Source organism: Fusarium musae, chromosome 7 (assembly GCF_019915245.1).
Source record: "Fusarium musae strain F31 chromosome 7, whole genome shotgun sequence".
NCBI lineage: Eukaryota > Fungi > Ascomycota > Sordariomycetes > Hypocreales > Nectriaceae > Fusarium > Fusarium musae.
The window spans coordinates 889,308-912,862 of record NC_058393.1 but is presented as its reverse complement, the minus strand read 5'-3'; the positions used below and the strand labels follow the sequence as shown (position 1 = coordinate 912,862).

General features: G+C 49.2%; 9 protein-coding genes across 9 annotated transcripts; 5 read left to right on the top strand and 4 right to left on the bottom strand.

Annotated features, from left to right (window-relative positions):
• Positions 1–1,605: 1,605 nt before the first annotated feature.
• J7337_009484 (uncharacterized protein) lies at positions 1,606–2,988 on the bottom strand (the record flags this gene model as incomplete). The annotated part of the gene is made up of 1 exon (XM_044827079.1): positions 1,606–2,988. The coding sequence occupies one exon, from the start codon at positions 2,986–2,988 to the stop codon at positions 1,606–1,608; it is 1,383 nt and encodes a 460-aa protein (XP_044677673.1).
• Positions 2,989–4,285: 1,297 nt separating this feature from the next.
• On the bottom strand, positions 4,286–5,151 carry J7337_009483 (uncharacterized protein; the record flags this gene model as incomplete). The annotated part of the gene is made up of 2 exons (XM_044827078.1): positions 4,286–4,862; positions 4,910–5,151. 2 exons carry the CDS (start codon positions 5,149–5,151, stop codon positions 4,286–4,288), a joined length of 819 nt encoding a protein of 272 aa, XP_044677672.1.
• Positions 5,152–6,231: 1,080 nt separating this feature from the next.
• On the top strand, positions 6,232–6,751 carry J7337_009482 (uncharacterized protein; the record flags this gene model as incomplete). The annotated part of the gene is made up of 2 exons (XM_044827077.1): positions 6,232–6,346; positions 6,426–6,751. The coding sequence occupies 2 exons, from the start codon at positions 6,232–6,234 to the stop codon at positions 6,749–6,751; spliced, it is 441 nt and encodes a 146-aa protein (XP_044677671.1).
• Positions 6,752–7,849: 1,098 nt separating this feature from the next.
• Positions 7,850–8,569, top strand: J7337_009481 (uncharacterized protein; the record flags this gene model as incomplete). Its single annotated transcript, XM_044827076.1, has 1 exon — positions 7,850–8,569. The coding sequence occupies one exon, from the start codon at positions 7,850–7,852 to the stop codon at positions 8,567–8,569; it is 720 nt and encodes a 239-aa protein (XP_044677670.1).
• A 2,144-nt stretch (positions 8,570–10,713) lies between these two features.
• Positions 10,714–12,462, bottom strand: J7337_009480 (uncharacterized protein; the record flags this gene model as incomplete). The annotated part of the gene is made up of 2 exons (XM_044827075.1): positions 10,714–12,231; positions 12,370–12,462. 2 exons carry the CDS (start codon positions 12,460–12,462, stop codon positions 10,714–10,716), a joined length of 1,611 nt encoding a protein of 536 aa, XP_044677669.1.
• A 1,502-nt stretch (positions 12,463–13,964) lies between these two features.
• Positions 13,965–15,208, top strand: GAL7 (galactose-1-phosphate uridyl transferase; the record flags this gene model as incomplete). The annotated part of the gene is made up of 3 exons (XM_044827074.1): positions 13,965–14,065; positions 14,111–14,162; positions 14,213–15,208. 3 exons carry the CDS (start codon positions 13,965–13,967, stop codon positions 15,206–15,208), a joined length of 1,149 nt encoding a protein of 382 aa, XP_044677668.1.
• Positions 15,209–15,358: 150 nt separating this feature from the next.
• J7337_009478 (uncharacterized protein) lies at positions 15,359–15,929 on the bottom strand (the record flags this gene model as incomplete). The annotated part of the gene is made up of 2 exons (XM_044827073.1): positions 15,359–15,808; positions 15,867–15,929. The coding sequence occupies 2 exons, from the start codon at positions 15,927–15,929 to the stop codon at positions 15,359–15,361; spliced, it is 513 nt and encodes a 170-aa protein (XP_044677667.1).
• A 392-nt stretch (positions 15,930–16,321) lies between these two features.
• On the top strand, positions 16,322–17,378 carry J7337_009477 (uncharacterized protein; the record flags this gene model as incomplete). Its single annotated transcript, XM_044827072.1, has 2 exons — positions 16,322–16,465; positions 16,518–17,378. The coding sequence occupies 2 exons, from the start codon at positions 16,322–16,324 to the stop codon at positions 17,376–17,378; spliced, it is 1,005 nt and encodes a 334-aa protein (XP_044677666.1).
• Positions 17,379–18,385: 1,007 nt separating this feature from the next.
• J7337_009476 (uncharacterized protein) lies at positions 18,386–22,696 on the top strand (the record flags this gene model as incomplete). The annotated part of the gene is made up of 3 exons (XM_044827071.1): positions 18,386–18,743; positions 18,791–21,936; positions 21,989–22,696. 3 exons carry the CDS (start codon positions 18,386–18,388, stop codon positions 22,694–22,696), a joined length of 4,212 nt encoding a protein of 1,403 aa, XP_044677665.1.
• Between the last annotated feature and the right edge of the window lie 859 nt (positions 22,697–23,555).

Below are 23,555 nucleotides of genomic sequence, written 5' to 3'. Positions count from 1 at the left end.
GAACTCTGCCTGCAGACGGGATGCTCACTGCATTGGATAGCAACAAACAATAAGCCACTTGACGTATGCCAATGTCAACCTTAACACCATTACCAACTACCTACTTTGTGGTCTATACGATACAATATCCTCAACCGAAGAAATTGCCGAACATCACTGCCAAATAAAAACCCATCAACTCGACGCAATTAGCTAGAGCTTGGTCCTTCACTCCAATATCCGTGCAGTCCGAAGAGTCCACTGTCTGTTCTCACGGTCTCGAACCAGACCGAGAACAAAAAAGAGGCCCCCAATTTTCCCTTTAGTCTCGCATCGATAACCGGACTCATCCATCCATATCCACAATGGATGCTTTATTTTCAGGAGAATGAGACTCTATGCAAAAAGCAAGGACAAAAAAAGAGACAACTACAACATCTCAGTCATAATAGTCACAGTTACAGTCAGAGAAACACACAAGCCGGGCATCAAAATCTCCGAGTGCACTGTAAGCCCCCTTTCTCATCAAACATGCATCTCTTGCACATCATTTATGGGGCCATCACAGGTTTCTTTTGCTGAGAGATTACTGATATGCAACTCCCATCACATCAATTGTTTCCCTTACTAGTAGCCCGAGCCCGATGACCTAAAAATGGGTATCTCCAAGCCTCAGCCGTTCGATCTACGACAAGGTAGCCCTATATTTACCTACACGCCAAGTCCACCCAACCTGCACTGCATATACCTATCACCACAGCATAAAGGAGACAAGAAAACAACGCACCCCATCTTCAATGGACGATCGCCGGTGTCCCTCTGAGCTGGCCTTGCCAAGATGTAGCCAAGGCTGATTAACAAAGACTAACGTTCTCACATAAACAACAAATACGAGGGACCTCGAAAAGGCGTCAATCAACAAGGCCGACAAAGACCGTCAGCCGCAGGCAACATCCATGAACGGGAAGGATTTGTCCTGAGGTTCCCCAGATGATATCAAACGTGCAATAATAAACCAGGGGCTTCGATACTCCGCTTCGGGTACGATGTCCCGGGTCTAGAGAGACAAGCCCGGTCCGTTCTGTTGACAGCGAAGCCCCGTATGATTGGAGCGACTCGTCTCCTTCAGACTTCACGTTTTCCCTATTATAGAAGCTGGGTTGGTATATCACCGGTTTTCGCGGATATCCATCCTGGTAGTCCGCTACGGAGTTAAACAGGAGTTTAAGACAAGAGAAGAAAGGTTTTTATGCTTATTTAGACAAGGTTATCGATCCTCGAGGTAAACGAATAAATCAGGCAGTTATTTATAACTACCAAGAAAACAGTCAGTCAGTTTGTGAGTTTGTGTGTGTATGACTGATACAAGCAAAGAGTCAGTTTCCGTTCGCTTCAACGCCCAGATCCTTAATCAACTCCCCGACAAAAAAAGATCTCCCCTTGAAAAATAAAAAAAAAAGTCCTGTCAAAATCCCCAACGTTGCTGCCCAGGCAGTAAGAAACGAAAGAAATGAGGGTATCAGTGAGAGATTTCACGAGGTAGGAAGGTGGCTTCAAGATGTCTAATGGGTCGTCACGAGGTAAGGTAGGTAGATGGATGGATGGATGGATGGCAGCTGGAGTCGTTCACAGGTCATCCTCCCAGTTACCCTCCACTTCAATCGTCGTACCCAAGGCTTCTCTACCCTGGCGAATCATGTCCTGTAGTTGTTTGTTGAAAGCGTTGATCCGCACATCTGCATCTCGTTCTTCCATCTTACGGCGTGCCGCGAGATGCTTGGCTTCTGCGGTCAGACGGGGACTGGCTTCTGCCGATGTACGTCCTGATGCTACTGAGGCATTAGAGTGAGACCGGCGGTGCGCCGACGGCTTTGTTATCGGCGATGAGATGGTGGTACTTCGACGAGTGGAGCGGGTAGGTTGAGGTATCCTGCTGGGCGATTCTATCCGAGGAGAAGCGAGGGGAGCAAGTGACGCGAATGACGCGGTTGATGCAGGCCGTGGAGAAGGTGATGCTGCTGCGTGTGATAGACGGCTAGTCGGGCGATTGGTAGTGGATCGTCGCTGACCGGGCGTAGAGGCAGAAGAGAATCGGGCTGATGGAGCGGCACTGATGCGTCGACCTGTAGTCATGGAGGGGCCTGAGTTTCGCGATCGAGGGGACGGTCGATAAGACGGACGTCGCAGCGGAGGCTCAGGCTCAGGCTTGGGTTCAGGCTCAGCTGGTTTCTCATCACTCACCATGACCCAATTCCTGCCAAGTTCATCTTTCGTGTCTGTATGTCTTCGTTTCGGATGGGGTGCTGTAGGTGTAGATGCGCCGCTGTTGCCACCTTGGTCTGCGTTATCAGACTGGCGCTGGTTGAAGTAATCCTCTTGCGATGGTGGGAATCGGCCGGGTAGATGCTGACTCTCGAATAATGTCTGGTCCAACTCCTCGACTCTGCCGGAATTCATCGTAAAGGCCTTACCACCGCCAGCCTGGAAACCTCGAAATGAGCCTGTCTTGCAAAACTCCCATACACGTCCAACAACACCTCCTATAGTTGAGAATGCGAAGCTACCCCAGCCTTGGGACTGTATCGGCTGGGGAGGCAGATTGAACAGCTGTGTCGGTCCAGCTCCATGATCGATATCGTCGTGGGTTCGTTTTGAGCCAAGCGCTTTTCGATAGTCGGTGTCCGAATACATGCTCTCGTCGAGAATACCGCTATTGAAAGGGCCAGAACTCGGTGTATCAAGCTGTCCAGCAAGTTGGTACCGCATTTCCTCATTCCTCATTTGAGCCACTGGCGTTCCAAAATAACCATTTCTATCAGAATCATCCTGGAAGCGGAATTCCTGGGATCGCGATATATCATGGCAAGGTCTCTTTCGTTTCGTAGCTTGTCCGTCGGGGGTTGCTGTGCTGTAAGGCGAAGCATATCCGTAGCTGGTGCTAGAGCTTGGCGAGATGGGTGGGCGAAACAGGCCGGGGTGCACGCCTTCTCTATTAAAGCCGCCCGACATATGGAAATGCGAAGGGATCGTCATTCTGCCTGGTGATAGTGCCTTCTGATTTGATCGGTATGTGCGCGCACGCGCGTGGTGATAGATAGACGAATGAATGACCTTATCGAGTGGAGGCGAAGCTGTAACTCACGGCCAAGCTTAACAGCAGCCGAGACACATCTCAGGTCGTCTATCGCACAAGCGGGTCTGGGGTAAGAGTAAACCGAAGATTCGGATCCGGAAGACGAGATTGCAATCGACGGGGAAGCGATACTCGGAAGGCGATTTGCGATGGCGATGGGCGATATTGTTGAGAGCCTCGTGACTAGGCGAGATAGCAGGTTGTGTCTTGTGATGACGGTCGCATGGAGGGGGAGGCTGCCTGGCTGCAAGCGCCCAACTCTAATAGACGCAGCCAAAAGTATGGCGCTCGGGTGAGAGGGGAGGGCACCTTAAGATGCACGCACAGTATTTGGATATGCTCGCCTTGAAAGTGAGGCTCGATTATGGATTTATGATGTATTGGATTAGAGAGACGGTCCTCCACTGGCGGCAGAATGTCGACGGGGCAAGTAAACAATGGTTGGGGGGCCAGCGCCTGTGGCCAGCGTCAGAGACGACGTGTGATTGGTCCGGGTCAGTTGATAGTGATCCCGGCAGTTGCTTCAACAGCCGCGATAGAGAGCGCAGTTACTCTGTATTCTACTCTGTAACCTGTATGATGAGAGAATAAGACTCTAAAAAGACTCAGTATCTGATGATTGTCCAGGTGTGCAGGCAGTCAATCCCCTTTTGTTATGAATGGTATGTGGAGAACGGGACGCTTTCGGTTTGTTGCCGACTTATAGCTCCAGCTTCTTCTTGTGTGGCTGATTCCAAGAGTTTGGTCCACTTGATGGAGATCGGCAGGGTTCAGCTATCCAAGAGCATCAAAAAGCGAACATTAGAGGAACAGCTCATAGTTACGAAAAGATAAAAGGCTTCCCTTCTCTCCTATCTATACCAGATATCAGACTGTCGGGTTATTTGCATTGCTATATTGTCTTGCTTAAATTACTCTAATATCCCTGGTTGTCCTAGACGATTAATGATCAACACAGGGGTCTTGAAACAAATCACAACGATGAGGTTCATGGAGTTCAAGTATGCCTTACTGTCGTTAATCGTTGCCTGTCTCTATTCAGTCTATGCCTCATATCGCGTGAACCGCTGTAAACCCTGCGTCCATACTCTTCTATGCCATATGCCATGACCTCAGCTCATTGGTATCATTCGCCCTTCCCTCTCATAAGTCTAACTATTCGTCTCCCATCACTTAGTCCTTGTTGTAGTAGTTGTCCTGCTGGCCCTTGCGCTCAGTTGTAACACCTCCATTAATGCCCTGCTCTCCATGGACATGCTCCTTGCTTCCCCAGAAAGCCTCCCGCTCCTTGAGAACCTCCTGGCCCCATGCCTTCATCTCCGGCAGTGTCATCCTGGTCGCGACGTACGCAAACTCGCCAAGATCGACCTTGCCCTCACCGCGCTTCTCATACTCCACCATCTGCAGCAGAAGCTCCATCTTGTCCACGTCGTGCACAAAGTGACTGTCCAAGGTCTCGGAGTCCTCGTATTCCTGCCAGATAGCGCGGATGTCCTCCCCTGTGGTGCCGCCAGCGACATTTCGTAGCAAGTTCTTGGTCAAAAAGTCCATTGTCTCCGCTTCGCGTCGGCTCTTCTCGGGCTTGGGAACGCCGTCGACGGGTGTGATGTCGCCGACAAGAAGCTCCGCCATGTCGTGAATAAGACACATCTTCATGCACTTGGGAAGGTCGAGCTTCGGGGCGAGAGAGGGAGGCGCAAACATGGAGATTAGAGACATGCGATACATGTGGTCGGCGATAGACTCTCCTCTGTCGCATGTTAGTGACATCTTGAAGTCAGACACCAATTTCCTTACCTAGAGATACCAAATCGCCTCCATCCTTCTCGCTTGGTAGTCTTGAGTCGTTCGAGCATGTGAAAGAAAGGGAGCGGCGAAGACGACTCTTCGGTAGGCGCACCACCAGGAATCTCCTTGACCACCTTGTCAACAGTCCATGGGTCGGCGACTTTGACCATGGGCGTGAAACCCAGATCTCCAATTACTTCCTCAGGGCGAAGATCTACACGTCCATTCTCCTTCTCCGGTTGTGAGCCCATCTTTGCAGTAGAGTACAGTCTGTATCGTCGCGGGGTAAATGTTGAGTTGCTGGTGCAAGATAAAGAAAGTGGTCGCAGCGAGTTGACAGTGTTTTTTACGGTACGAATTGTTTGCGGCAGTCGCATACAAACGGAGATGGTCATAACAAGCGTACAATTGACAAAGGGGTCATGAAAACAAACAGTCTAGAGCCTAGAACAACAGAAGAATGTTTGGTTGAGCGGGTAGTTTGTTAGTCTAGTTGGTGGGTTTGTAGTCCAGTTTTGTGCCAGTGCGGAATTGATCAATGGTCAGCTAATAGCCCCTGTCGTTTGGTGCGTCATATGTCATTCTACAGGGGTGGGAGCTGGGATCTTGTTTGTCTTGGTGTCACTACAGGGTAACGACACCGCAATCACTTACACGGTACGATGAACATTTCTTGCTTGCCATGTTGTTGTTGATTACGGTTCAAAAGGGAGCTGTCCTCCTTGAATAGTATGATAACGCTATGTACTATATTTTTGTGCGAGATAGGGGCGCTGAACTAATTGACTCTCGAGGAAGTCTTGTTGCTATCTTGAGGAGCTTTGTAGATAGGATGGCAAGGAACTGATGTGTCCTCTCAACAGAAGCAAACCCTCTTTGAGACCAAATCGGTTTCGTTAATCAATCACAGTATGCCCCAATCAACTTTGATAGGTCTTGCTCTCAATATTTCGCTCCTCAGAGTCAAGGGATGTCCATCTCTGATTCGTAACAGAGTGGCAGAGAGGGGGAAGGAAAGAAAACTCAGGACGTCGGCCCTAAGCGATAACGAGACTTGGATGACTTGGTATAAGTTTAGAATATCATTTATTGAGTTTAGCTTGATATCCCATCAAAGCTTGATGTTTTCTTGTTCTCCGAGAATTGGTCACGCACGTGGGGTTCCGCCGCCAAGGACCAAAAAAGTAAATTTAGCTCCGCCTCAGTCAGATCTACATGAGCCTCATCTTGATCCATTTCGGGTACCTTTCCCCAAAGCACCTACTCAACCTCACTCCCGCATGCGAATCTTACAAAGAATAGCCGCGCCTTTTCGTACACAGGCTCGCCCAATGACAACAATCGCTTCACTCAAGCGGCTCTCAGCCAAATCCCTCTCTGAGAAGATCCTCGAGGAAGTCAACGCCACAGATCCCACATTCGCTGTTATCGATGTTCGTGATAATGGTGAGTTGGCATTCAAACTCTTTTCCGAAAAAGAAGACTTCTTCTCGGTTCCACTTGATTCTGTGACTGACTTTTCAAGATTACATTGGTGGACATATCAAGGGCTCAACAAATATCCCCGCACACACTCTCGACGCCATGATGCCAACTCTGGTCCGTCGTCTGAAGGACAAAAAGACAGTTGTATTTCACTGCGCACTGAGTCAACAGCGGGGTCCGAGTGCGGCACTCAAGTATCTGCGTGAGAGGGATGGTCTTTTGAAGTCTATGGGTGAAGACCCCAAGGGAGAGAGCGGTCAAGATGTGTTTGTGCTGGACAGGGGATTCTCAGGATGGCAAGAGGTTTACGGAGAGGATGAACGGTTGACGGAGGGATTCGTTAAGGATTTGTGGGACAATTATTAATTGTATTCAGAGCTAGAGTTGAGTCTTTCGACAGAACCCCTACTTCCATCTCATGCTTCCCACTATATTTTGAACAAGGCTTTTCGAGGACGGGACCTGGCAAAGGGAGTGAGAGCAACCCAACGATAATCTCTAAGCAATAGGGTGCTGTGATGAGGTGATGTATATCCGTCATCAGACAGAGAAAAGATGGGCCCCATTCCACATCACGTCTGACCTGAAGAAGATATTAGCCCAATAACACATAGACTGTGAAGAAAAGTCCACTTACAGAAACATCATGATTCTCAATCAGCTTAAACCAATGGTACCATCCTTTTTAGCTTGCGAATTTTGAGGAACATAACAAAGATGATTGCAACCAGAACGCCCGTCACTATCGCGAAGACCGCGATGCGTTGTTGCGTGGTCGCTGGGTCCGACCACCAGGTGAGTCCGGCTGAGTGATCGGCTACGCCATATTCGCCGTCGGAGGGATGTGGATGGTAGTAGCCGCTCCCCTCATCTTGCCGAGCCAGGAGTTGATGCCAGTTACGCGGGCTGATTTTGTCTGGCAAGGGTGACATGGTGATGGTAGTGGATGATTGGTGAGAGATCGAATGCTCTGATGATCTGGCGAACTGCAGAGAATAAGAGTTGTGGGTTAGATTTGGGACAGCCTGAGTATTGGTATGGTCGAGGTGAGGGAGCTTTTGACCAAAAGTCGAAAAGTATAACCGATTTGGAGGGAGAATTTCGTGGAACTCGATGACTTAAAGTCTCCTGGGTCAGCCGGAGGACTTATATAGTTTCTTCGGAACCACTTGTAAAAGCTTCCTTCGATACTCTCAAGGCGTATTGAAGCTTCGGAGAACTCGAGAACCCAACTTTGAACACAGCCGTGAGCTACTCCTCAATAATTGGTTAATGGAATAAGGTAGGGCAAACAAGGGAACTTTGATCAAAACTTACACCCAAGTATTATAAAATGATGCCTTTTAGGATGACATGTCCATATTTTACCTCCCCAACACTCAGACACTTATCAAACCGATTCTCCGAGTCCGCTCGACATATTCATTTCTTCTCAAACCTCTCTCAAAGCCCCCATCCTTCGAAATGCTTGACCCGAACAACCCTAAGGGGCGGCCTCTGGCTGGTATTCTGGATAGTCTTCTTTACTCTATCCTAACCCAGTCTCGTCCTCCTCTTCCTACCAAGACCCGATTCACCCACAACAGACCAGACCGCAAGGTCAACAGACCACCACTGAGAGATGAGCCAGCCACAAAAGGAGACAATAAGTTGAGGCCTGACCACAGTGCACCCACAGCTGGTTACAAGTTCCCTTCACCCACCGAAGCTGTGCGCCCTAGTCGTCTCCCTATCGCTGTTGCTGCCGTCGACCTCACCTACACTCTCCGTCTCTCTTCCCCTGACAGAACCGGCGCTCAGGCCAGCCCGTCCGAGGAAGATGCGTCTGGCAAATGCGATGGTCTCCTTGTCTTTCTCATCTTACTCCTTCTGGGAGGCTTCTTTAGTGGATGCCTCCTTCTCATGCAGGGTTCAGGAAGCTTCTTGAGGCGTACAGGTCGAAGATATGGGTGGATATGGGTCAAGAAATCCGACAGTGTAGATCTTGAGAATGCGATCTTTCGCTTGAAGGATTATCCAGGCGCGTTCGAAGAGCACCATCTCGTCTTGCTCCGGGAGGTCTTGGAAGCTCATGGAGATTCTTCCTATGTTGGAGCAGACGAAAAGGCTGCTGAAGAGGGCCGCCTGGATTCAATCGACCTGTCACCTCTCACTTACCCTTGGCCTGCTCGTATGGCCCTTTAACACTCCATTCCCATCTGGCCCGGAGAGCTATGCTCTGCTAGGGTCTACCCTATGAAATGCCCACAGCCGGCGGTTTGGGCGATTTGATCATCTGGCCATCAGCTGGAACAGTGTTTTCTTTTTTCGCTGTGACTGGGTAAGCTTGGGAATAACTCTGCACAAAACTTGTTCATGGCTTCGTGATTGGAAGGAACTAGACAGTCAAAAGTCTATGCTAGAAAATAGAAGTTAGAAATGTGCGAGGACCAGAAAATAAAAGCTTTAGCAACTTAAACTCATCTTCTTATGAGAACTATCTTCAGTGAAGTAACTCAAATACCAACATTAACTTCGAGAGGCAACTCGGGTTATATAAGAGATTCAGACTCACATCCATGACAGCATCATTTCTTTCCCCCCTTTTCTTTAACGCCTCGACTCGCATCCACGAAAAAACGCCTCTATTCTCAATCGAACCCAAAATCATGGCTTTGACCTTGGACACGGTAATACCAGGGGTGTTTATACTCTTCATTGTCATGGGCGTCGTCTGGTTGATTTGTTTTATGCTGGCCTATGGTTGCAAACCGAAAAAACATGTTGATGATCTGGATGAAGAGCAAGGAGACGTCGTGGTGAATCGGGAGGAAAACTACGAAAGCATTTTCGTCAATCCCCCCCAACAACCTGTGTCGTCTTACACTTCAACTTCCCTTTGCGGATCTCGCGATACTGAGCTTCCGGATTACAAACCTATTGGCACTCCTCCGCCTTCCTATATCCCAGCATACAAGGCAAACTCAAGCAGCCATCGCGTGGATGAGGTTTGGGCAAGCCCATGATCTCACCGGGCTTTGAGGCTTGGGCTTTGCTGTGGGTGTTCAGACCTTGAAACTCTATCTTTTCACTTCAGCCACATGCACCTCGGGTCAATAGAAGTCTTATATTGTTGCTTACAAGCCTCAACTTGAAACTCTCGTCACTTGCTCACCGAATCAGTCGAATCCACGACATATAACATCAAGGTTATCCGCCGATACCTCCCCCCCCCTTTTCTACCCAACTCAACTTTCGGCTGGCTCGTCACCAAACAACCTCACAGTCAATATTCACTTAATCAAACATCCTGCCAATAGTATCTGATATATTGCAGCTCAAAACACCTGATAATACTCATCATTTATCTTCTTCTTTCCCTTATCACTTCATCAATCACGGGACCAAAAGATACCCAGCATGAACGTTCCTGTCCCTATTAACCATCAGCCAAACCAATTCGACGACTCTTCAGCAATGTGCACTATTGAAATCATTGCCTGGATTCTTGGGGCCCTGGTAGCGGTTGGTATCATCCTCATGTTCGCCAAGTTTCTCTTGGGTCGTCGACATCCGCCATGTCCACCATGTCCACGTCCAACACCACCAAGACCTCCAAGGGAAGAATCTCTATACACGGAGCCCATGTACCCTTTGTACCCTGGGACTATAGGCGTTGCTCCCCCGGGCCCTCTGCTTCGAGGTCCTCCGCCTCCCCGAGCATACGATTCGGATCTTGAACAAGGAAGCATCAGCGAACGTGCCGATGGAACCCCCCAGAGCTCGAAATTTGGGAACCAACCTCGCGTACCACCACCTCCGTATTGTCGGCGATGCTGATATACATCTGTTGGACCACGCTGCCACTCCCCAGATGCCGAGGGGTCCACCAGGCTTTGCGTATGATGCAGTTGTATTTGAAGAAACACACTACAAGTTGGAGTGTCGACTAGATATGAGTTGCAATTGACTTGGATCATGACTTGGATCAGAAGGCAGATGAGGATCAAGAAACTAGATAAATCACTATAATTCTAGTCCAATGGATAAATTCAGCACACAAAACTATGAGCTGGGGAAGGTTTAGACTACCTGTAGAATAAATACTAAAACCCCAAACTTGTCGGGTATTTACATCATCAGGGGCGAAGCCTCATAACCTCTCAGCTGTAGACAAGTGCAATTACATCTAATTGGAGCCTCGAAAATGAGTAGCTAATTTTGTAACATTGTATCGGTGACATTTATCCACAGAAGCGTAACATATACTACATAATTCCCAGCAAACGCTCAGCGCCAATTCCATTCCTCGTTTTCAAAAAGGGTATTATAAACAGTAAACAACCAGATCACGCCTTGCCAACCCATCCTGAATTAATAAAGAAATCGAATATGCGTCCTCCCTTTTGCGAGTCCAGCCTACAGATCTCTTTGGCCTGCTTCTTTTTCAACGTGCCGTTTGTCTTGAGAGCTTCCTTTAGGATCTGCTCCTTGATCATAAGATATGGCTTGGGCTGCAGTCTGATGATTTCGCAAAGCTTGACCTCTTCTGGCGTGAGGAGGTGCAAGTCTGGGGCTGTGTCTTGGGTCATGGGCATTGGTTGTACGCCGGAGATGGGTTGGGCTGTGTATCTCTGCTTAGGAGCTGCATGGCCATTTACTCCATTTACACCGTTGACTCCATTGGTCACTCCATTGACCTGGCCGTTTGTCTGGCCATTGGTTAGACCATCAGTATGGCCATTTGTTAATGGCTTTGCATCGCCATTGACTTCCGCAGCAGGAGTTGGTAGCAGTCGAGCAGGAAGTTCAGGGGCGATGAGAAGAGCAGATCCACTTGGTGGTTCGGGAGGAGGAGGTTGCTTAGACCTCTGTGCAGATGCCAGTCGCTCACGATCCATGGATCCCATGGGAATTGCCTTCTGAATCCTCGAAGCTTTCTCGTTCTCGTACTTTTCGCCGCTTCGAAGGTCGCCGATACGCATGTTACGCCACTCCTGTAGCTGCGTAATGGCTTGTCGTAGGTTAAGTTCATCGAGAAGTCCTTGATTGAGCTCCTCAAAGTCCTGCTGGTTCATCATGCGGGCGAATGGTTTGGCCTTTTGGAGCAAATCCCTTTCTTCTTTGGTCCGCCTCTTCTCCAGCTTTGTGTTCTCTCTATATTCAAGAAGATTGTGCTCGAAGATAACCTTCTTACGCTCTACACGTTGTGTCAATCGAGCGTTGTAAATATCCATCACTGTAAGCTTGAGCTCCATTTCAGGTTCAAGCTCGCCTGTCCTGGGGTTCAATCCATCACCTGGATCGAACTGCATTAATTGGACAGCTTCTTCTGCCTCATTTGCATATTCGGTCTCGAATTCCAAACGACCAGGCATGTATCCTTGAATCTCGTGACAGCTAGGCACACTAGCTGTTGGCTTTGTTTTGGGCTGTAGAGCGGGCGCGTTCTTAGCTGCATCTCGTCGTTCTTCTATTCGTCGCTTCTTGCGAGCCTGGAATTCTTCCCTGGGTATTTCGTTGGCCAATTCGCAATCGTGAGGGCTACAGCGTTCGGGTAGTGGAAAGTGAGACGAATCGACGTAAGTCGATAAGTAATGATCGCGAACCTCATCCTTCTCACGGAAGCCGCCAATATGATCTGCGATATCGGCCCATGAGCCGAGACCATATATTTCAGCACCCTCGAGGAGGAGTAATTCTTCGTCGGCACCCCATTCTCGATCAAAAATGGGGAAAGAGTTTTGTTCAATCACACGAAAAGCGTGTGTCGCAGGGTTGTGGGCATTTCGTGATTCGCCTTTGGCGAAACACGAGACGCAGAGATCGAAGTCACTGCAGTCGGAGTCGGCGCATCGGATGCGGACCTGTATCAACACCAACATGATTAGCAACCCCATCATGACATCGAATTGAGTTTAGCCGGTATATCTCCGAAGCGCGTCTTTACGGTCCCAAACAAGCTTCAGGCAACAGGCAACAGGCAACACAGCGAAATGACCTACCGTAGATGTAATATCTGATGAGCACACATCGCAAACGTATTTTACACCGCCTTCGCCACCTCTTGTGATTGTTTTCTTGCGTATCACACCCATATCGCCGGCTGCGATGTCGGGCCGGGAGGCTCGTCGTTACCCCCCCTGTCTAGAAGTAGCGACGGGTTCAAGGCAGCGCAAGGCGCGATGGAAGTGCAAAAGAAGATTTTTGGTGATGCGCGATTGTTGGGGACGATGACGCGACGCGAAATTCGATGGAAAATGCCGGTTTGAGGTGGTTGTTGATGGAATCGGTGATGGGTCGATTTGTCGAGGGGCGGATGTTGTTGATTATGGCGTCTACGCTTGCTCTGACAGGAGCTGGTCTGGGGCTGAAGTGCACTGGACTTGAGCTCCATTGCAGGGCGCGGATTAGGTTGTTTCGAATGGGAGCCAGTAGCCGCTAGCAGCAACCCCACGCTCGAATCATCACAAGTCACGTGGAAGAAGTTGCCCCGGGCCGCATATCCCCGCTATTGGCAAGTGACGTGGGGATGGCAAAAACCTATAGACTCGAGTCCTAAATAAGCAACAGAGAAGTAGACAATATTAAGATATTTTAGGATAACCTAGTAATAGCTTAGTTATAGTATCGACTTATTTTGTTTATTTTTTCATTTAATGTAAGGCCCTAAGTCTTCTGGCATCTAGACACTCGGTACAAGCGTGACGCCACCCCCCATTATTGAATCTTCACAGTCTGGAAGTGACAAACTCATGCTTCACTTCAAAGGTTTATGAAGAGATGCTGAGCTCTGTGTGGTGAATCGTGATATAAACTCTGAGCCACAGATGCCAACTGCAAATGACACATGTAGCTCAAAGTTTAGGCATTGCATAACAATGTCTACAGCATAAATGCATGTAAGGAGATGCGTCAACTATATCAGCTCGTTTAATCACTTACTGCCTTACTCGCCATCCTGACTCTCGATCTACTTCGAACATGGCAATATTTTCAAGACTCTCTCGCTTCTTTCGTCCCTCACGAATATCTCGTCCACCACCGCTCCCAAAGCCATTAACACCACCAGCGGCCCATAAACTTACCGGCCAATACCCATCTCAGGAGGAAATGCTCAGATACATGTATCTAAGTGCGATTAAAGAAGATGAGGCATATGCCAAAAGATGCTGGTTCTCCAGAATGTTCGGACCGCCACGCAGACTATAAAACTTGGGACTGAGTCACAGTAAGACTCATGTGAGTTTCTACAATTCTAGGGTTCTCTTTTATGAACTTATGTTAACATCCTTTGACAAGGTCTGAAGCATTCTTACTAAGTTACTGCTTGATGGCTGGTGTCCAAACTGTGGAGATTCAATATTGGGGGCATCTGGTTTGGGAAAAAGACTCCCCCGAAAACATGGCCGAGAATATCACCGTTGAACCGCACCATTCAGAATCCCCGGGGAGTCTTTGTTAGTTGGCTATTTATCTTGTATCGTCTATCGCTAGCCTCGGCTTCTAGCAGTAATAAATTAAAGCTGAACCCTTCTCTAAATATTCATTGTCTCTCATCAACCCCTCATTCACTTTAAATTGTCACTCCACTATCATCATGCCTGATCAAATTCTTGACGATATTTCTCACCGTCGATACAATCCCCTCACGGATTCATGGCTGCTTGTATCACCTCATCGCACGAAGCGACCTTGGCAGTGAGTATTGCATACTTTAATTAGGAATGGTCTGACATGAAATAGAGGCCAGCAAGAAGCTGCTGTCGCATCAAAACTTCCAGAATATGACCCCAAAGTACGCTCATGACATCACATCATAACACCTCAATCCCCTGACAAAACCAGTGTTATCTCTGTCCCGGTAACCCACGAGCTGCTGGCGACCAAAATCCGAATTACGAAAAGACTTTTGCCTTTGTAAACGACTACAGCGCCGTCAAGCAAGAGCAGCCAGATTATGATGCGAAAGCCTCATCCAATGACCTGGAATCTCTTCTCCTTCAAGCTCAGGGTGTTAAAGGCGTGTGTTACGTGCTCACTTTCTCACCCAAGCACCATGTTACACTGGCAGACATGACAGCTGAGGAAATTGTTCCCGTCATTGAGCACTGGACTCGAATTTACGCCAATCATCTGACACCGTCAAACCCTCGGGCTGCCGAAGCTGACAAGCTGGCTATTTCTATGTCAAAGGACGCTGCACCTTCTCCTGAGGAGCAGTATAGATATATGCAGATCTTTGAGAACAAGGGCGCTGCTATGGGCTGCTCTAACCCTCATCCTCATTGCCAGGTCTGGACCACATCAACCATGCCCGAGGAACCTGGCAAGGAGCTTGTACAAATGAGCAAGTACCGAGAGCAACACGGCGGCCGACACCTCCTCGGCGATTATGTCAAGCTTGAACTCGAGAAGCAAGAACGAGTTGTTTGGGAGAACGATGCTTTTGTGATTGTATGCCCGTGGTGGGCTGTATGGCCTTTTGAAGTCCTCGTTCTTCCTAAGCGACACATCCGATCTCTTCTCGATTTCAAGCCCGAGGAACGACTCCAATTTGCCGAAGCCATTCAAGAAGTCACCCGAAGATACGATAACTTGTTCGAATGCAACTTTCCCTACAGTTCTGGCCTTCACCAGGCGCCTCTTGACGGAACACCGGAAGAGTTGGAAAGCGCATATTTCCACATGCACTTTTACCCACCTCTACTGCGTTCAGCCACCGTCAAGAAGTTTCTCGTTGGATATGAGCTTCTGGCCGAGCCTCAACGTGATATCACTCCTGAGCAGGCCACAGTTCGTTTGAGGAATTGTGGAGGAGAGCTATATCGCAAGAATCTATAGGCATAAAGCCCGAGCATTAAAACATTAAAATCTAGACTTTTTATCTAAAAACAAGTCGCCGTCGTACTGATTCCAGGGCATCTAGTATTTGCCTGCCATGTGTATATTACATTCACCGCCACTCACCAATCTCACCACTTATCACCTGATTTAGTTGTACTCGACATAGTAGTCACGGACAAGAGGCATCCAGATAAGAGAGATGGAAGCCAGAGTGAAAGGGAAGTACTGAGGGAGACCAAAAGTCATGGTCTTGAAAACGAAAAGCTCACTGGCAAAATGTCCCAGCGCGACAATGTAAGTCCAGTAAGCAATGGTGTAAACAGGACCAATGTGGAGGTTATAAGCTGCGTAGCATCGAACAACGCAAGTGATGAGCGTCCAGGTACCGAAAAGTCTTCCGGCAAGGGGAGTAAGCTGATCGGTAGCCTTGGGGTCGTTCTGAGCAGGAACCAGCTTGTTGATCTGATCCTCGGGCTCGAACTTATCGGTCTTGGAGGGGAGCTTGGGGTTGCGGACGAATTTGCCGTTGTAGACTCGTCGGGAGAAGTGTAGGGTTGTATACGTCTGCAGCGAGTTTCCGATCGAAATAATGGACAGCTAGAGCGAGGGGTCAGCATCTTATCTGGTTCTTGGGTGTAGGGGGAGTGGCTCTTACGATGATCATGTAGTAGGGTAGAACACCCTTTGCTTCAGGGAGGATAGACTTGATGATATCCATTTCGACAGAATTGACAACAAATTGGACTGAGTAAGCGGTAGTCAGAGAATCTCAACAACTATTATTGCAATGCAGTTGTAGAAGTTAAATGGCGGGTTGAGATTGGTGTAAGACGAGCTGGATAGCCTATTTTTGGTGGGAGATGAGACCTGTAATCGGGGACCAAAGACCGGAGAAGCTTGGACCAACTCAACAACGTCAGGGGTAATACCACCTAAAAATTCAATTCAATTAATTGTCCGGGCCTGACTGATGAGAGAGCCAAGACCCAACTCAAGAGCCGAGGGGCACCCATCCATAGTGTCCGTACTTATCTTGTGATTGTCGCCTTTTCTTCCTTTCTTCCTCCTCCTCTTCATACAGGCAGCTTGTTTTTGTTGCACTCCTCAAATATGGACGCCATCACAAACTTCCTCCATAACGTACCGCAGCCTCTTCAGTGGGGTCTTGCTGGTATTGGTGCTCTCTTCTTGGGATCCAAGATTCTGAGCTATCTTCAGCTTGTCCTCAGCGCTTTCGTGCTCGGAGGCACCAACGTATGTGCTTCTGCAACTCCCAATTGAGCTCTACTAATAATCAAATCTATAGCTTCGCAAGTATGGAAAGCCTGGTACCTGGGCTGTCATCACCGGTGCCTCTGATGGCCTCGGCAAAGAATATGCTCTGCAGCTCGCCGCCAAGGGCTTCAACCTCGTCCTCGTTTCCCGAACCCTCTCCAAGCTCGAGAGCCTCTCCGCCGAGATTCAACAGAAGTACCCTGGAAAGGGTCTGCAAGTCAAGGTCCTTGACATGGACTTCTCCCAGAACAACGATGCCGACTACGAGCGTTTGAGCGAGCTTATTTCTGGTCTTGATATTGGTATTCTCATCAACAACGTTGGCCAGAGTCACAGCATCCCCGTTTCTTTCCTCGAGACCACCAAGGAGGAGCTTCAGAACATTGTCACCATCAACTGCATTGGCACTCTCCGAGTTACCCAGGTCGTCGCTCCTATTCTGAAGCAGCGAAAGCGCGGTCTTATCCTCACCATGGGATCTTTCGGTGGCTGGACTCCTACTCCTCTCTTGGCGACATACTCTGGTAGCAAGGCTTTTCTTCAGCAGTGGAGCAATGCTCTCTCCGCTGAGCTTGCTGACCACAATGTTGATGTCTACCTTGTCCTGAGCCACCTTGTCACCACCGCCATGAGCAAGGTCCGCCGCCCTAGCCTTCTTGTCCCCAACGCTCGCAACTTTGTCAAGGCTACTCTTGGCAAGATTGGACTCGGTGGTTACCAGACTGCTCCTAACACCTACACCCCTTGGTGGAGCCATGCTTTCATGCTGTGGTTCATTGAGAACATTCCTGGTGCCAATGGTCCTATCACTATTTTCTTCAACAAGAGGATGCACGAGGACATTCGACGCAGAGCTCTCCGCAAGGCTGCTCGCGATGCTAAGAAGCAGTAAATGAAGGATGAAAACAGGGGGAAAGAAGTAGGAAACATGCAAGATACTCGAAACATAATTGAAAAGGAGGAATATAACAGCTGTGGAGGTCAACTCAGCTGTCATGAGAGATAGTTAGTGGTATGACAACTGTAATGTACTACAACTTATGCAACCGCCTCAGAGCCCGTGAAGTCAAGAGTGAGTAACCTCAGGCGCTCCTTCATGCTTGCCGTGCGTATATGACAACGTTGGCTTGAAGGACAAAGAGACCTGTGCATTGTGCTACCTGAGCTACCTACCTATGTTTGCCCAGCCCTCGGGGGGCAAGAAAACAGCGAACCTCAATATAGGGTGTCATAATAAACTCAGCAAAAGTTATTGTAAGCTTAGGCTATATAACCTAAGTCTTTTTGTCATTTAGAATCAAGGTCCTGTGTTTTCTTTCCTCCCCCAGCCCAGCAACAAATCAACATATTGAAGTGTGGATTTGTCCAAGTAGAGCAGAGAGGTGGATCAAAGAACCTTCGTGCTTACAGACCAATGCATCTTGCTCACAGAGCTGAACCTTGGCTGGAAAGACGCAACTATAATTGATGAGTAAAAAACTACAGTGTCTCCAGCCTCATTAATTTTTATAACATTTATTCTCAGTGATTTTGAGCTTTCAAGACGCGTGGTTACTCTGTTCTCAGCCTTGCACCAAAACGGTCCTAGCGTCACGCCCCAGTCGCGAAAAATCCGTGCTCCATATCCAGCCTCCCCAAGCTCTCGTCAAATTGTTTATCACCTTCAAAGCGTCCTTCTCTCGCTATAGACTCTCTCAAACCCGACGACGACGCGACGAAAGCGAAAAACCCCCACGAGGTTTACCACGCGATTACGAGGGATTGGTACATTGATCGCAATTCCATCCACGCGCCTTGAGTCCGTCGCTTTTGATGATCCGCGATCTGCCTACAGTGGTATAGCAACGAAACTGGTGAAGCTACGCAGGCCCGCCAAGGGCTTCGATATTACTGCCCATAATGTCGTTTCCACAAACAACTCCGGTCCGGCCAGTTCCAGGCGCCTTCTTGAATACGCCGGCCGTTGCCTCGAGGTTTCAGTCGGGCTCTGATCCTGTGCGCCGACAGCTCTTCACCGGCAACGATAGCAACCAGGCCGTCTCGCATAAGAGCTCGGCGCCTGTCTCGTCATCGCGAAGTGTCGCAGCTACTGCGCCATCTGTACCAAGGACATCTAGTAACGATAATCTGATTGTCCCTACCGCGCTCCCACCTCTCCGAACCGAAAATGTCCCCCCCGTTGTCAAAGCGGCCAGGGCCATCAACGCCTGTCTCCAGTCTGATGGCCGGTATCCCGACTTGGATTCATACTGCCGACGTAGGTTTAAGAGCTTGGATGCGAAGGAATCTGCTAACAAACATCAGAGGGCGCGTCATCCGACTACGACCTTGAAAATACCGATTCTGCGATGGCCCCCTTCCACAAAACTCAGATGTACCCCATTCCGAACCAAGTCTTCGACCATTACAATGCTGGCGAGCTTCAGACTCTGATGGGACTCTTTGCCGAGATCAACCACGCCTGGGTCGTTATTGATAACTCGCTGTTTCTATGGGACTACACACACCCTGACCCCGAGCTGATCGGGTTCGAGGACCAACCGCATACTATCCAAGCCGTTGCGCTCGTGCCTCCTAAGCCAGGCATTTTTGTCAACACCATCACACACATCCTCGTCGTTGCGACTTCTTCAGACATTGTTTTGCTAGGTGTCTCGGCCACCGCTACCCCTTCAGGCTCCAAGACAGTATCTCTTTACCAAACGAAAATGCAGCTCCCCCTTCGTGGTACCGACGTTCGTGTTATCACTGGATCTGCCAACGGTCGAATCTTCTTCGGAGGAAGCAACGACATCGACATTAATGAACTTTACTATCAATCTGAGGAGAAATGGTTTTCAAATAGGTGCGGTAAGATCAACCATACGAATCCCGGCTGGTCCTCAGTTGTTACTCTACAAGGTGGATTCTGGTCTCACAAGACTCCCGAACACCTTGTTGATATCGTGATCGACGATTCGAGAAACCTCGTCTATACCCTCTCGAGCCGATCGACCATTCGAACATACCATATGGAAGGCCCCGACCGACTGAACAAGGTTATTGAGAAGGAGAAGCTCCACTGTCTTCGCGACATTGCTCACATGATCAACCAGTCTAGGTTGTTGAGTGACCAAGTGAGCATTGTCTCGATCAGCCCCATCTCTAAGCAGGAAGCGACTAAGCTTCACTTGATGGCTCTGACAAACACTGGGTGCCGTCTATTCTTCAGTGCGACCAGTGCTGCGTCCTACATTTACGGTTCCTCGACAAACCTGGCCCCACAAAGTATGCAGATTCAGTTTATCAAGTTTCCCCCTGGTCAAACCTCTCGTCGATCTACATACCCTGGCGGCGAGACGATCACCGATTCAGAATCCACCTCGCTGTCTTACAGCCGACAAGGTGCTCGATTTGCCCCTGGATATTTCTTGGATTTTGTGAGCAAGGAATCTAATCCCAACGAGGATACCCTCTTTGTGTCTGGACCTGAGACGGGACGTCTTAAGAACACGTCCCCGACATCTCCTTTCAAATACCATGAATCTGCCAGCTGGATTGACATTGGCAGCCGAGCTGAAGCTGTTGGATTAATCACAAAACCGTTCGCAGCGGCACCACAACCACTTGGCTTCGGTAATGAATTGGCTGTGCAGTTCGACGATGCGCCTAGTGAGTTCGCCATTCTCACCAACACTGGTGTACACATCGTTCGACGAAGGCGTTTTGTGGATATCTTTGCTTCTGCTATTCGAGGTGCTGTTGGAGACGAGGGGTTGGAACTGGTCTGCCGCCGCTTTATTAATAATTATGGCCGCGTGGAGACTGTTACTACCGCTCTGGCTGTTGCTTGTGGTCACGGTGGTGACTCTAAACCTGGTGCAGCTCGTGCTATCGATCAGGCAACTGAAGACCGGGCACGATCCGTATTTGTCGACTTTGGTGGACAGCCTACGATGGCTGAAACCGACAGCTCATCCCTTACAACCGATTCCATTAACCTCTCTTCTCGACACGACGCTCTAGCTCTGTATCTTTCCCGACTGGTACGCCAGTTGTGGAAGTCAGTAGTTATTGCTCCTGGTGTGTCTGCTAACGGTGGTATCACCATTGGTTCCACAATTCCCCTTTCCAAGTTGAATACTGTGCAGGAGAACTTGGAGCGCTTAAGGAGGTTCCTGGATACCAACCGTGGCCTCATTCAAGGCCTGTCTGGCCCATCTGACCTCCAGCATGTGTCTAGTCGTCAGGAGGAAGTTGCTCTTCAGGCCGAACATCAAGCTCTTCATGCTCTCCAGAAGTTGATGGAGAGCATTTCGGAGGGTATCTCGTTTGTGCTTATGCTGTTCGATGAGCGGGTTGCTGATATCTACACTCGACTCGATGCTACAGCTCAACAACAACTCAAGGAACTGACATACGAGAAGCTCTTTTCTCAAACCGATGGCAAGGATCTTGCCAAGCTGCTCGTTAAGGCCATTGTTAACCGCAATATCGAGAGTGGCTCCAACGTTGAAACTGTTGCTGACGCCCTTCGAAGGAGATGCGGCAGCTTCTGTAGCCCAGATGATGTCGTTACTTTCAAGGCCCAGGAACAGCTTAAGCGGGCTTCTGACCAACCTCTTCTGACAAACCAGTCGCGAAGCTTACTCCATGAGAGCTTGAGGCTCTTTGAGAAGGTTGCTGGTAGCCTCACTTTTGCCAACCTTCAGAGTGCTGTGGAACAGTATATCGCTCTTAAGTACTATGCCGGTGCTATCCAGCTGTGCCTTGTGGTCGCCCGCGAGAAGGACAGGGGTAATACAGCTCTGTCCTGGGTCAACGACGGCAAGCCCCCTGGAGACCCTCGTGCCAATGCTTTCAATGACCGCAAGCGTTGTTATGACATGATTCATGACGTTCTGAGTCACTTGGACGCTGCATCAAGCAGTGAGCCTGAAATGGTCGACGGCAGGCTGACATTGATTGCTACCAAGAGGCTTGAGGCCTACGAGGTGGTGAACGGGTCGGATGACGAGGTGTTCCACTTTGACCTTTATGAATGGTACATCCAACAAGGCTGGACGGATCGAATTCTGGCTATCGACTCACCCCACGTTATTACTTTCCTTCAGCGACTTGCTGGCACAAATATCGAGCATGCTGACCTGCTCTGCCGGTTCTACACCAATCGAAGTCGATTCTTTGATGCAGCCGAGGTGCAGGCGGAGCTTGCCAACTCCGATTTCCCCATCAGTATCAAGGACCGAATCAGATTGCTCAGCTTGGCCAAGGCGAATGCCAACGTTTCAACGACTGGTGTTAGCCGACAGCAACAGCAGCTGCTGAACCACAGTGTCACAGAACTGCTTGAGATTGCTCACATCCAGGATGATCTCCTGGAGCGTTTGAGAGCTGACGACCGCATCGACCCTGAGAGGGCCCTCGAGATTGAGGAAGCTCTCAAAGGTAAGATTCAGGGACTCTCCGAGGTAGGTTTCAACTGTTCTCTCTTAGCCAATAACAATTACTCACATACTGCAGCTCTTCAACGACTATGCCGACCAAGCCGGTTACTACGACCTTTGCCTGCTCATCTACCATGTTGCTGATTACCGCAACCATATGACCATTTCGGGTACATGGAGCAACCTGATTCAACAGACACACGATGAGGTCATGTCTCGTCTAGAGAACTCAGAACCAGGAATGCCATCGCCCCCATTGCCTTACGAGTCTGTGACCAGCAAGATCCAAAACATCGCCCACCGCACATCCCTCGACAGCTTCATCTTTCCTATCCAAGACCTACTTCCTGAGCTCTGCCGTTACGCAGTGGCTTACCAACAAGATGCCACAATCGGCGCTGATCCCACCTGGCCCGTCCAACTATTCCTGACGTTGGGCGTCTCCCATGACATGATTGTCCGTGTTCTGGAGGGCGTTTTCGATAGTCAAGACTACGGCTTCAGTGGATCAGTGAGAAACCGCATGATTGAGCTTATCGTTTATGTGGTCAACGACTGGGTGGCTGAAGCCCGTCGACGTGGAGGTGCCGGGAAGGGTGGTGCCATTGGCCCCTCTGTAGCCGACCTCCTCAAGAGATGCGATGCCGCCCTGCCACCACCGGGACATGGAAACAACGCTGGCGGTGCAGACCTTGCTGATGTCAGGCGAGTTCTCAAGCTGCTGAAGAGAGAGGTGGATGGATTGTCACAACGGGTTCCGACGGGAAGCCTCAGATTTGCATAGGTAGCGAGCTGAGGGCCATGAGAATGGATGGGAAGCAAGCATCAGTTATTAGTTAGAGTCTAGAGAATTGGGAAGCTTTGAGTAGGTAGTTGGCAGTTGGTGGTGCCCGGCCTACCAGGCCACATGTTTTTGTCAAGGATGATGGATATGCTATGCTATAGGCGCCAATTGTCATGAGGGTGCGTTGTACTCTACAGGTCCAAAGGGTTTTTTCTCAGTTTTTTTACACATGTAATTATTAAACAAGAGATGGGGGGTTTGATTAAAAAAAAAAAAACGGCGCCCCTTTAAAAAGAATGGAAAGAAATGCAACAGCGAAGAGATATGTTTACCTACCTACCTATATCAGGCTGCGTCTCAATAACAGAGCGGTGTCGCCGACATCCCAGTGATAATGTCTAGTGATATCTCTTCCGTAGTGATTCAGCATCGGTGTACAGTATAGTAGCACAAGGCAACGACAGTATATGCAGCGCTACGTTGACTCTGCAATGCCGCTCGCCCTGTGAAGTGAGACTTGGAGGCGGTGGGAGGTCGTATTGGTGGGTGAGGCCTGCATGGTTGCTCGCCTCACTTTGGGGGGAGAGGACCAGGGCGAAGGGTAACACGCCACGCTTGAAAACGAGTCGTAGCAAAAGGGCCTCACTGCGTTTGGAGCGGGCTTGGGGAATTGTTTTGGGGGGCGAGGGATTTTGGATATATAAGATTGGGGAGGTTGTGGTGTTGTTGTTCAAGGCAGACTCCAACAATCTTTTGTTTCTTTTAGGGAGCAGCACTTTATAAAGCAGCTCTCAAACATCAAACCACATATTCATATATAGCACAACCCGTTTCGACGACTTGACGCTTAAAACTTCCG